The sequence below is a fragment of the Panthera pardus genome, unplaced genomic scaffold (assembly GCF_024362965.1).
Source record: "Panthera pardus isolate Hobbes unplaced genomic scaffold, ASM2436296v1 HiC_scaffold_20, whole genome shotgun sequence".
Classification (NCBI taxonomy): domain Eukaryota; kingdom Metazoa; phylum Chordata; class Mammalia; order Carnivora; family Felidae; genus Panthera; species Panthera pardus.
Genome location: NW_026526766.1, coordinates 55,361,066 through 55,373,555, shown reverse-complemented (window position 1 = coordinate 55,373,555; position 12,490 = coordinate 55,361,066). Strand labels below are relative to the sequence as shown.

At 54.5% G+C, this 12,490-nt stretch overlaps 1 protein-coding gene across 1 annotated transcript; it reads left to right on the top strand.

Moving 5' to 3' along the window:
* Nucleotides 1–5,467: 5,467 nt before the first annotated feature.
* AQP3 (aquaporin 3 (Gill blood group)) lies at nt 5,468–11,532 on the top strand. Its single transcript, XM_019424149.2, has 6 exons — nt 5,468–5,649; nt 8,720–8,846; nt 9,208–9,345; nt 9,723–9,841; nt 10,170–10,387; nt 10,476–11,532. The coding sequence occupies exons 1-6, from the start codon at nt 5,542–5,544 to the stop codon at nt 10,642–10,644; spliced, it is 879 nt and encodes a 292-aa protein (XP_019279694.1). The 5' UTR covers nt 5,468–5,541; the 3' UTR covers nt 10,645–11,532.
* Nucleotides 11,533–12,490: the final 958 nt, after the last annotated feature.

Sequence of the window (12,490 nt, the reverse complement as noted above, 5' to 3'; positions counted from 1 at the left end):
ACCACAGGCCTCTCAGAGAACAGTTGTCCTGGGCTCCATCTCAGGTTCAAGTTCCTGTCTACCCAGTTGGGCTCGCCTCCAATTTCAGCTTCTTGACGACCTGCCCTGATCACTCTGCCTCCTAAATCCCCAATTCAAACTCTCCTCACTCCCTGTACCCATTGCATCTGGCCTCTTTGCCTCCTCTGTGGCTTCCTTCCAGACCTCCTGGTCTCAGCCTTTCCCCTCCAACACATCCTCCACATAGCAACTGGAGGGATCCTTCCAGCGCCTTCCATTAACTGGCAAATGGAGACCACACCACTTCCCTGTTTAAAACGCTCAGGTCTCCCATTAGTTTCTGTTCTTAGCAGTGGAACATTTGTCAATTGTAATCTTGTTTAGAACCCTGATGTAATATGGTTAAAATACTGTGGTTGAAACGGGAGGTGGGACCAGGGCTCTGCCTCCTTGCCTTCCCTCTCCCGGCTTCCAGCTGCCACAGTCCCTGTGAGAGCTTCCTCAGAGTCCTGGGGATTAAAGAAGCACAGCTTGAATGTCTCCGGCCCCTCGATAAGGTTCAGGCCCTTAGTATAGAACCCAAGGCCCTTCTGTGCTACCAGTGTCCTGCCCTGGCTTCACTACAGGTGCTCTCATCTTGTATCAGGCAAACAGCCATACCTACCTTGGCCTGCCCTGGCAGGCTTTCACCCGGAAGACCCTATACAAAATCCCCAGCCAAATGTTTCCTCCTCCAGGAAGCTCTCTGGTTGCCTCAGTCCCCCAAATGCTCTATGCTCCTTTCCTGGTTGCAGTGGCCAGGCAAACGCCAGGCCCTAATTCAGGCCCCCCAGGAAGGCCATGAGTTTTTCTTCTTCCTCAATCTCTGGTTCTGACCCCTCATTCTGAGGCAACCATCCTGGTTCCAGAAGCTTTCCTGCTAGTGAAGAGAGAGAGAGGAAAACATAAAGGCCAGGGGCTCCAGGGATCTGATCCTGAGGTGTGAACCAGAGCTCTCCAGACACCCTAGGCCTGTTTGTAGTGATAACCTGGTCTGTGTCAGCTCCATGTCACTAACTCTTCTCCCTCTAGGCCAGCCTGGGGCAGGGCCAACTGTCCGGCCAGTTAGTCCCCAGACTCCTCAACAGATCCCCATTCTCTATCTCTGGCTTTTGTAAACTCTGGACCCAGACCCACAGCCAGGCCCAGACAGGGACACACACAGATATGCACACAGAGCCCCTTGGACACACAAATGCATACACAGGCACTGATGGATACACACATGCATGCATGAACCCCATGGTTGTCCCCCTGTACACACAGACCTCCATGGATACATGCAAACACAGAGCCAAGAACTCGTGTGGATGTACATGGATATTCACATATGAGGAAATGTGGCTCTGATTAAGGAGGCAGCTTCTAGAATGAGTCTTGCTTTCTATGTTGACTGTGTGATAAAGTTTTTAAAGCCTGAAACACCCACAATCTTGCTTGATTCTTACAGAGGCCCTGGGTAGGGGGGTGGGACGACTCCATCTGAAACTTCCAGGTGACTGATGAAGAAACTAAGACTTGAGGGCTGAGAGAAGAGAGCTGGCTAGGTCACCTGACTGTTCAGTGGCCAAGCCAGACTTGGAGCTGAGATTCTGATCGGCAAGAAGCCTCTGACCTGTTGGCCTGGCCCCTGTAACTCTGGGTCCTTCCTCAGCAAGGAGTCTAGGCCTCTGCCGCATCTCTCTGCCTCTTCTGCAACTCTCTGCTGTCCTCAAAGGGTGCCAAGGGCAGCTCAGAGACACCAGAAGGTGAATCCAAAGTCCCCAGGATATGGGTCTAAAGGTAGATTTTCTCAGAGCTGGACATGTGGCTGGAAGTGCCCAAGGGGGTAGTATGTGTTCATGGGCTCTCTGCCATCTTGTCTGGAGACAGGGGGTGACTGTTGGAGGAGTAGGAGGAGATGCTTGCCCGCCCCCCAGTCTGGGGACGCTCATAATAGGATGATTCATCTCCACTCTCCACTCCCAATTCCAGTCCAGAGCCAGCCCCCAACTCCTGAGGCCTAGGAGCAGGAATAGTGTCCAGCATTGGCCTAAGAGTGGGGTGCATTCTAGAAAAGGGGCTCAGGTGGTATGGAGAGACTCAGTGGATTCCTGTGTCCTGGATCCCTGCTCCTCCTGTGCCTTGGACCTGAGGTTCCCTGGCCTCTCCGCCCCTATTCTTCACTTCACCTCCTTATCCTCATGAGGTTTGAATCCCAGCTCAATGCTTAGTGGCTGAGACCTCAGCAGGTGACTTCTTTCTAAACCTCAGTTTTGTCATCAGTGAAAGGGGAAAAATACACCCACTTTGGGGAGTTGTTTTGCAAATGGGAGGAAGTGATCTCTAAACTTGAAAATGTCTGTATGTCTGCTTTGGCCTGCCCCTCCCCCACCCTGTTCCAAAGCTCTGGAAGAGATTTAGAGGGTTTGAAGAGGCTGGGGAGACTATAGCATGATTTGTTTTCTAATGTCTACACTTTTTTCCACCCCACTTGCTAACAGCAAGGCCCATGTGTCTTCTGATGGTTCACGCTGCTCCTATTCAAACAAAAAGAGTTTGGGGGGCAGAAAATGAAGGGTGTGCCACCACCTCCTCTTACAGGGCCCCAGCCAGCCCCTCTGGTCCAGCAGGCTGGGACTTGCATCTTTAGCCCTTCCCTTGTCTGGGAACCCACTCCCCCAGCTCTGACCTCAAGGAATCACAGCCTCCCACGGGTGGATGGGCTGTCAAGGCCCCTTCCTGGGTTCAGCCCTCCGCCCAGGTGAGACAGACCTTGCTCAAGATGCCCTGGGACGAGGTGGTGCCTCCTCATCTGCATCCTCCCAGAGTTCCCAGGTGGGCTGGCTTCTAGCTTGCACTTGCACTTGGCCCTAGTTTTCCTTCCCAAAGCACAGGAGGGAGCCCAGAGGGCTATAGGTAAGCTCTGTGACTCAGAGTTGGCCTTACCAAGTGCTATCACTTCTCTCTGAAGCCATACTTCTTTCTGTCTCTGGCTCCAGGGGGCGCCGTTGACATTGACTACAATGAGAAGAGACCGTGAGGTCCTGCTTCTGCCCCCCCAACTCAGGCCAGCCTGGCAATTCTGCACTAACTCCCCAGGTCCAGACCCCTTTTAGTCCCAAATGAGGGCTGGCAGGAATAAAGGACCCTTGGAAGGCACTGTATCCTTCCCCCTCTTTCACGCCTACTAAGAAACATGAAGCTCTACCCGTATCGTACCTTCTCTGCTTCAACCCGAATTCATCTCATTGTGCATGTGTAGGTACATGTATGACCATGTATGTCCACACATTAATTATAGATATGAATGAGTTTTGTAGGAGCATATGGTGCAGCACATGTGAACACCTATGTAAGCTGAGTGCAAATGCATGTGTGTCTAAGGGCCTTGCATATATGCCTGCTGGTGGTAGAGTTCCCCTGTTTTTCTCCTGTGCTCTGGTTTCCAGGCCAGGCTTGTCCTTCTGGCAGCCCCAGGATGGGGCACAGTGAGGACAAGGTGCTATGGGCTGGGGTTCCTACGTTCTTTCAGTGTTGAGGAGAGCTCCTTGCCAATTCCTGTCCAGTGCTGCCTTTGGAGCCCCATCTGAGGCACTGAGAGGCTGAGAAGCACACCATGTGGCAGGGAGAAGAAAAAGTAGCATGGTTAAGGGAGTTTCCCCATTTCCACAGTCTGGGCTCTGGCACCAGGAGTCTAGTGTTCTGTCTTGAGTCACAGACTGGCAGTGGTGCCATGGGTAGGCACTTGGTGATGGCCTCCTGATTCACCATGGTGCCTCCCAACCTGTTGAGGCTGGAGGAGTGCGGTGCTCCTTCCTGGGCCAAGGGCGATGGGAGACCTCACATGTGGGTTACATACATGTTTGAGCCCATGGCTAGTTTCCCATGTGAGGGGAACCCATGAGCATGTGAACAGAGCTGAGGGTTAATAGGGGAGCATGGCTGCCAGTCTCAGAGTGTGTGTGTGCATGTGCAAGAGTGTGTAAATTTAGCCAATGTGTGTTGCTAAATCCCATCTCTTTGGGCCTAAGAGCCTTTGGGCAATGGAGCCCTTATTCCTGACAGCCATTCCTCAAGGGATAAGTCCCCAAGGCCCTTAGACCACCTGGATTAAGTGCCTCTGGAAAATGTGGTCTCCCCAGGCAATGCTGCCATAGCAACTGGAGTGCAGTCATATTTGCTCCCAGTCCTGTGGAGGTAGGGTCCAGGCTACCACTCCTCAGTTTCCCAATTATTAATTTTTTTAAAGAATTTTTTTGGGGCGCCTGGAGGGCTCAGTCAGTTAAGCGTCCGACTCTTGATTTTGGCTCAGGTCATGGTCTCAAGGTTGGTGGGATTGAGCCCCGCTTCAGGCTCCATGTGCTGACAGTACTACAGAGCCTGCTTGGGATTTTATTTATAAAATAAAATAATAAAATAAAATTAAAATTAAAAAAATTAATGCAATATGAGGAGCAAAGTTGCCCCATGTCCCACCTCAGATGGGGCTGACAACTCTCACAGTTTAGCCAGCTTAACCTCTTGAAGGGTCAGACTCTCCCCTGGCTGGGATCAGCCAGAGTGGGAGAAGAGAGAGTTAAAAACAACTAGGTAGGACTCACCCTGCTGGCAAGCATGTGGCATGTGGCATGTCAGGACAACTGCAGCTCACCCTCTGGAGCCACGTGCAAAACACGCGCAGATACACGTGTGGCAAATTCAGTTAACCTAGCCAGGTTCAACAGACATGTACACAGCCATGAGAAATGTCCAAAAGGTGCAATCTGGTACACAGGACAGATGTCATGTGTGGACATAGCCATGGACAGAGCCGATCAGGACATGCAACATGGGATACATATTCAGCACAAGGAACAACAGGCCCATTGAACTCTGGCTGGAACTCCGCCTGTGTTCTGTGAGTCCATGCAGGTCTGGACTATGGGAAGGTCTCTTCTCCCTTGGGGCCCACAGCCTCCTCCCTCCAGCCCCCTCTCTGAGGACATAATGGGTCCAGCCATACTGTAGAGCTGGTTGGGGCCAGTTCCCTTCCTTTCTGACAAGTCTCTCTCACCCCCACCATCACGTGGGGGTGAGCAGGGCTCACTGTGAGTGGGGCAAGGAGGTCTCCATTGGCAGCTTCATCCTCCCCAGCCATGTCCCACACATGCCTGTACCCGACCTTTGGCTCTCAGAACCCCGCAATCCCCTCTCAGCCCGTAACACACCTCCTCCCCTAAGTGCCCTCTCCACGCGAACCCCACACCTAAAGCTCCTCCCCGCCCCCCGCCTTCCTCCCCAACTGCCCGCAGCCCCGCGTCCTCACCAGGCTCCCCAGGCAAGCCGCTGGGGGCGGCCGCCCACACCTCGGGCGGTCTCAGGGCTCAGCGGGAGGGGCCGCCGGGAGGGGCTGCCGGGAGGGCGGGGCGAGGGCCTCCGGCTCCTATAAAGGGCGCCACCCGGCGCTCGGGGCCACAGCCACCGCCCGGCCGTCCTCCCGCCGCGCTCACTGCTGCCGCCCGCACCGCCGCCACTCCCGCCATGGGTCGACAGAAGGAGCTGGTGTCCCGCTGCGGGGAGATGCTCCACATCCGCTACCGGCTGCTTCGCCAGGCTCTGGCTGAGTGCCTGGGGACCCTCATCCTCGTGGTGAGTGGAGGGGCCCGGAGAAGCCCTTCTCTCTCCAGCCCCCACGCTCCCTGACCCCTCTGTTCACGGGAGGGGCTGCTTTTCGAGACAGCCCCACCCCTCTCCCAGCTCTGCTCCCCACCTTGACCCCTTCCTAAGTGCTCTTCCCCCACAGCTCTAACCCCGTCTGTGACAGCTCTGACCTGCCAGAGTGCCACCTGTTACTCCCACTGACGGCTCTGAGCCTTTACCCTCTCACCAGTGCCCCAACCCACAGACTGGGGGCAGCAGTCACCCCTGCAGTCTGAGACCTCCAGCGTCTTCTGGCTCTCACTTTCCCCAGTTCCCAGAGTCCCAGCTCTGGGAGGCAGTGGAGGCATTGGCAAATGGACCCTTATTAGATTATTTGGGTCCTGGATATCTGGCCCTTAATGAATAATTAAGCTTCAGAAAGTCCAAAAGTTCCCCGATGCAAGGACAGTTTTCCACGGGTGGGGGCAGAGGGCGGAAGGCACACAGGGTGCAAACAGCAGAATTGGAAGAAAGAAGGATCCTGAAGATACGAGGCTGTGGAAGGCAGCTGGGCCCTGGGCACAGAGGACAGGATGTCGCTAAAGTTGCTCCCCTTGTGCTGAGTGGCTCCCAGACTCTGTCGGTCACCCAGACATATGCTGTCATCTTCTGTGCCAAAACACCGAGTTACTCCCCAGCCTCTAACGGCCTCTGAGTTAGTTTGTGGGTTCTCTGGGTAGGCCACTTCCCCTGCCTTGGTTACTCCTCGGTCAGTTTACTCCTTGGTTACACCAGTTTCGTCCCTAGCTTGCTCCTGGGTGACTTTGTTTGCATTTCTTGGGTCTGACAGGCACACACCACTCAAGGTCTCCATTTCCTGTCCCAGCTACTCTCTGATTTTCAGCCCTTCACATGGTTACACCTGTTTTCTCCTGGGTTACTTCTGGGTTCAGTTGCTTCATTGCAGTCGATAGGTTCTTCCGTTCCTGCCCCAGCCCCCACTGTAGGTGATGCACACCAGCCAGCCCCCTGTAGACTAGGAAGCTTAACTAGAGGCAAGTAGGGCTGGGGTGGCCCACCTCAAATGGGTGATGGTGGTAGAATGGGTGCCATGGGGAGAAAACTTCTTAGACTCACCTCTGGCTTCCAGGAATAGCAAGGGAGGAGCCAGATGGGGCACTTTATCCACAGCCCCTCACAAGACTAGTGGCCCTACCCGTCATCTCCATCCCTTGTCTCCCTGTGCCAAGAAGGGAGGAGGGGCAGGTGTTTTTCACCCTCTTGCCCCAGAGCCTAGTGTCCCTCACTGCTTATCTGATTTATGGTCCAGCCCCCTGTCCGAGAGATGCCAGCACAGGGGAGGTTGTCTCCTACATTCACAGAGGGGCCTCTCCATCACCTCCCACATCTCAGTTTGCCTCTGCCACAAAGGAGCAGTCAGACCTTGCACTGAGCCCCAGGATCATTTGGTTTATCCCCAACCACAAAAAGAGGGTGTTACTTTTGTGAAGGCTTTCAGACTCAGGTGAGTGTAAGGCATCTGGTGTCAGTGAAAAAGCAGAACCTCAATGGCTGCCTGAGGAGGAGGGCTAGGCCCGGGAGATCGGTGAGTGGTGGAGAAGGGCTTGCCTACATACCCCTGTGAGTTGGGGACCTAGAGCCTGCAGTGGCAGGATCAGGGCTGGCCTTTGAGTGAGAGGAGCCCCTTTCTCTGGGGTACAAAGTGAGGTGGGGAGTGAGGGAGAAGGAGGGGGAGGAAGAGGAAGATTAGCCCCAAGGTGGTGGAACTGGCTCTGACAGCTTTTCCCTCCAAGGTCTCCTGGGATGAAGCCAGGTTTGGGCCTCAGGCAGGAAAGGAGCTGAGGCCAGGGCCTGCCAGGCAGGGCAGCGTGCCCCAGACCCCTATGTGCTTCCCTCCCCGCCCCCCCTGCCCCCCCCCCCCCACATACTCACAATCTCTGATCTTTGCTCTCACCTGCCTACACACCTTTGCCCCGCATCACTGCCTCTGGCTTCCTCACTATCTCTTGGTCTTTCTGAGGGATGATAATCAAAATGCTTAACAACCCAGTACAACAGGATGCTGACCTGTCAGAATGGACAAGGGCTCTTAGCACAAGTCTTGGAAACTGCCCCCTGGGTAGACATAAAACTTTTAGTTATGGGGAGGTAGAAGAGGAGACCCAGGCCAGGGCCTGAGCAGCTTTGGGGGACACTATGGGAGCTCAGGGTGATAGTTCTTTACAGCTGGCACAGAAACATTTTTACATTTGAACAAGAGGAATAGGATGTTCTGTATGTGCAGGACATCAGGGACCTTAGTCCTCTTGAATTCCTCCATCCCTGTCAGAAAGCTTAGAGCCAGTCTCTCCACTTGCACTGCTCTGAGTCCCGGGTCGGGGCTGGAGAGAGGGGCCACTCAGACCTTTGTCTTTAGGACCTCCACATCCATGTAGGGAACTTGGATTCCTGAGGTCAGGTCAGAGAAGGTGGGGAGAGGAGACTCTGGGACAGAAACAGGGGCAGGGGCAGGGGCTCTGACATTCCAGATTCAGAAGCAGACTCAGCCTAACTTCTGCCCTCCTCCCTATTTCTGTGTGGGCACTGCCCGCCCCCTGCCCAACTCCCATCCAGCTCTTCTCTGGAGCAAGGAAGGAGGCAAGTGTGGGGGTGGGGGTGGTGGGAGGATGAGTGAGAGCCTTCCCACTTTGTGGGCCAGACCTGAAGGGCTGGAGGACAAACTATGCTAAGGTAAAAGCTGTTCCCTTACACCTCACTCCTACTGAGACTCCAGAAAAATCAGAGAAGATGGTCCAGCCATCTTCTGGGCTCCCTGTCATTGACTCTGCTTCCAGTCCCTTCCATAGGGCCCTGTTAGAGTTTGGGCATTGTAGGTGGGAGGGCATGTCTGCTTCTTCTTCAGGGTGCAGTGGCAGCAGGAGGGGGTTGGGTTGGATCCCCCCAGGAATGGCTTCCCGTTCTGACGACTGCAGGTGGAGGTTGCTGGATTTACTCCTTCCTTCTGGAGTGAGAGTTGCCTGGCCTCACTCTCCCTGCCTGGTTCTATTTCCTGATACAGATGTTTGGCTGTGGCTCCGTGGCCCAGGTGGTGCTCAGCCGGGGCACCCACGGTGGTTTCCTCACCATCAACCTAGCCTTTGGCTTCGCTGTCACCCTGGGCATCCTTGTTGCTGGCCAGGTCTCTGGTAAGGTCTTGCTCCACCTTCAGTCATTACCTTCAAGGGCATTCCCCAGGGTGCCCAACTGGGGAATGAGGTGGTGGGGGCCATTCTCAAGGGCAGGGAATAGCTGTGGCCTCAGCTTTGAGCCCTTTGAAGTGGAGAGTGGAGAAGGAACTTGACACTTTGAACCTCTGACCCTCACTTTGGAATCAGATTATCAGTGTTGGCCTGTTACATAGTCCAACTCACCATCCGGTACAAGAAACCCTTCTCTGCACCCCTGCCCCCTAAGGCCAAACAAGGGGAATATGGAGGTTAGAGATCCTGGGATCCCCAACTGTGGGAGGTTACAGTGACTAATAGGTCCCATCTCCTCTCTTCCCAGGGGCCCACCTGAACCCTGCTGTGACCTTTGCCATGTGTTTCTTGGCACGTGAGCCCTGGATCAAGCTGCCCATCTATGCCTTGGCTCAGACACTGGGAGCCTTCTTGGGTGCTGGAATTGTTTTTGGGCTGTATTATGGTGAGCATTCCCCACCCTGCCATCCTCCACTACCTCCCTTTCTCTGCCTGGGACCTCCTGGCACCAGGCCTTTTGATGACAGACAGCTGGGGCCTGCCCAGGCCCCGAGCTTATGACTCACTCATTCACTGCACAGGACCAAGGTTGGGGGCACAAGGTGAAAGAAAGAAACAAGTTGGGCAACAGAGTCTCAGGCCATCCACCATCCTCGCTGCCCACCCCCCTCCCCCGCCCCTGCCACCCTTCCATAGACTCCTGAGTAATACAGCAGTGATGTGCTGCTCACCTGCGATCCCCCAGAAGGGTGGGCCCGACCTGAGACAGGAGAGCCGGGTAAGCCTCTGCCCTCACCCATTCTGGGTCTAATCTTTCACCAGATGCAATCTGGGACTTCGCCAAGAATGAGCTTGTAGTCTCGGGCCCCAATGGCACAGCTGGCATCTTTGCTACCTACCCCTCTGGACACTTGGACATGGTCAATGGATTCTTCGACCAGGTATGGGCTGGGGACTCATTAGGGGAACACAGAGAGGAGGACCAAGCTGCTCTGAGCATCTCATGGGGGGCTGGGGGACAGGACTCCTTGTTTATAGCAGGGTTGTCTCAATGTGTGGGGACACTGACACCAGAATCATAGTGGCAGGTACTTATAAAACATGCAGATTCCTAGCAATCTTCATTTTCAGCTAGTTCCCCAGGGGCCAGCACCACTGCTGGAGAGAAGTGAACTTGGGAAGTGTTAAGGCTCCAGGAGCCCAAGGACAGAGGAGGGACCAGAGGGTAGGGTAGGAGCAGCTCCTCATCCTGTCCTCTCCATTCCCCAGTTCATTGGCACAGCATCCCTCATCGTGTGTGTGCTGGCCATTGTTGACCCCTACAACAATCCTGTCCCCCGTGGCCTGGAGGCCTTCACCGTGGGCCTGGTGGTCCTCGTTATCGGCACTTCCATGGGTTTCAACTCTGGCTATGCTGTCAATCCCGCCCGGGACTTCGGCCCTCGCCTTTTCACCGCCATTGCTGGCTGGGGCTCTGAAGTCTTCACGTGAGTGCAGCCCCCTCCGCCCAGCCTGTCCCAGCCCGCCTCCCCTTTGCTGCCCCACTCTCCCCTGACCACATGTGTCTGTCCCTAGGACTGGCCGACACTGGTGGTGGGTGCCCATCGTCTCTCCTCTCCTGGGCTCCATTGCGGGAGTCTTTGTGTATCAGCTCATGATCGGCTGCCACCTGGAACAGCCTGCACCCTCCACTGAGCAGGAGAATGTGAAGCTGGCCCACGTGAAGCACAAGGAGCAGATCTGAGTGGGCAGGGGCCACCTCCCCACACTCTCTTGAGCAGCCACAGACTGTGCAGGGGCTGCTCCCTGGAAGCCTTGGTGGTCCCCGTCCCGGACTAAGAAACTCCGTCTACTCCCCCCCGCAGTGGGACGGCCTTCTTCAGGATTCCCCACTGGACCCTGCCCAAACAGGACCTTAGGACACTGTCTTTAGGCTGTTTTGGGACAGGGAGTAGGGCCAACATATCTCTTTGTCTCCCCAAAAGTGAGAATAGGCAGCTGGTGTTTGAGCGTGTGTGTGTGTGTGTGTGTGTGTGTGTGTGTGTGTGTGTGGTTTCCTAGATATCAGGGCAAGGGACCAAGTGGAAAGGATTCTAGCTGTGGGGGGAGCCTAGGGAAAGGTCCATCTGTGGTATGTCCCCTCTGTGAGTGAGGAAAGTGCCAGGGGTCTGCATGTTTTGGGGGCTCCATGTGGAGGAGGGTCCAGATATGTGTTTCTGAGTGTGTGTGTGTGTGTGTGTGTGTGTGCACACGCGTGCACCCTTTTTCTAGCAGGGGGTTTCTACAGGCTTTGGGGGAGGTAGGGTGGGAATATGGAGGTAGGACCGGGAGGAGGAGACCCCAGCCCAGGTGTGGAGCTCTGGCTGTACATAAGTAGGAGCAGAGAACGTATTTCTGTCATAATGTAGGCATGTGTGGTGGTGGGGTGAAGTCCAGGTATAAGTTTCATGTTTTTTGGTTTTTTAAAAAATATACATAGTAGATGTTACAGTTTTAAGGATGGGGGTTGGGAGACTCTACTTAAAATAGGGTCTTCACCCCTTTAATTCTCCACTCAACACATGTACTCTTTTGCCTTTTATATATATATATATATATATAAAACAATAAAATGTGTGCCTAAAACTGCCAATTGTGCAAATTTTTCTCTGTTTTCTCTGCTGTTGTCCTGGGGCCAGCTAAGGAGCTTCATTGTGTCCAACCACAAATGCCCAGGGTGCCCAGCCGGGCCAGGGCACCCTAGGGGCAGTACTCGGGCCCTGCTTGAGGGGCAAGAGTAAGTCCCACAGACAGGTGAGTGAGCCTCTTCACCAAGCTTCTCAGCTTGAACTCAGTGGCCCCACACTTTCTCCCAAGCTTCCATCTTCCTACACAATGAGTGGCATCTTCTTCCTGATCCCTGCACCCACACATCATCCCAGGAAGGCAGGCTTAAACCTGGCCTAGGAAAGAACTTTCTCCCAGGCAGAGCTGCCCAAAGGGGAGGATTGCTATTCAAGAAGTAGTGAGCTCCCTGTTGCTGGAGGAGGCCAATCAAACTAGTCACCTGTATAGTCCTCTATAGCTCTCAGCTGTTTAGGCTCTGTTACCTCCACCCAGACCTTGGCCACAGCCCCCTTAGCAGCCTCCCTGCCTCCAGGCTGGCCTCAGCCAGACTATACAGGACCACAGGGATCTTTCTGGCACCACTGTTAAAAGAGGGCTTCTTTCCAAGGCTCTGCTCGATAATTCAGACACAATCCCAAACCCTCCCTCCTGCACTCAGCTTCCCCAGGACCTGGCCCACGGTCCCTTCCTATGCCCTCATAATGCTCCCCTCACAGTGCTGCATCACCCCAGACTACTTTGTGTACTTCTGCGCCTTCCTACCTTTGGACCCTTGCTCCAAAGTGCTCATTCACTGAAATCCTCCTGGTCTTCTCTAAGTGTCTTCTCTAGAAAGTCACCCCTGCTCTTCCCCACCCTTCCACCATCTTCTGCAGTTAGTTGTCTGAACCCAGGACTGCATTCATCCCTGTCTCCCTCCGCTCTTCTCACTTCTTCAGTCTGAGACACCTCCATTGTACGTAAGCCTGGGGTTGGACCGATGC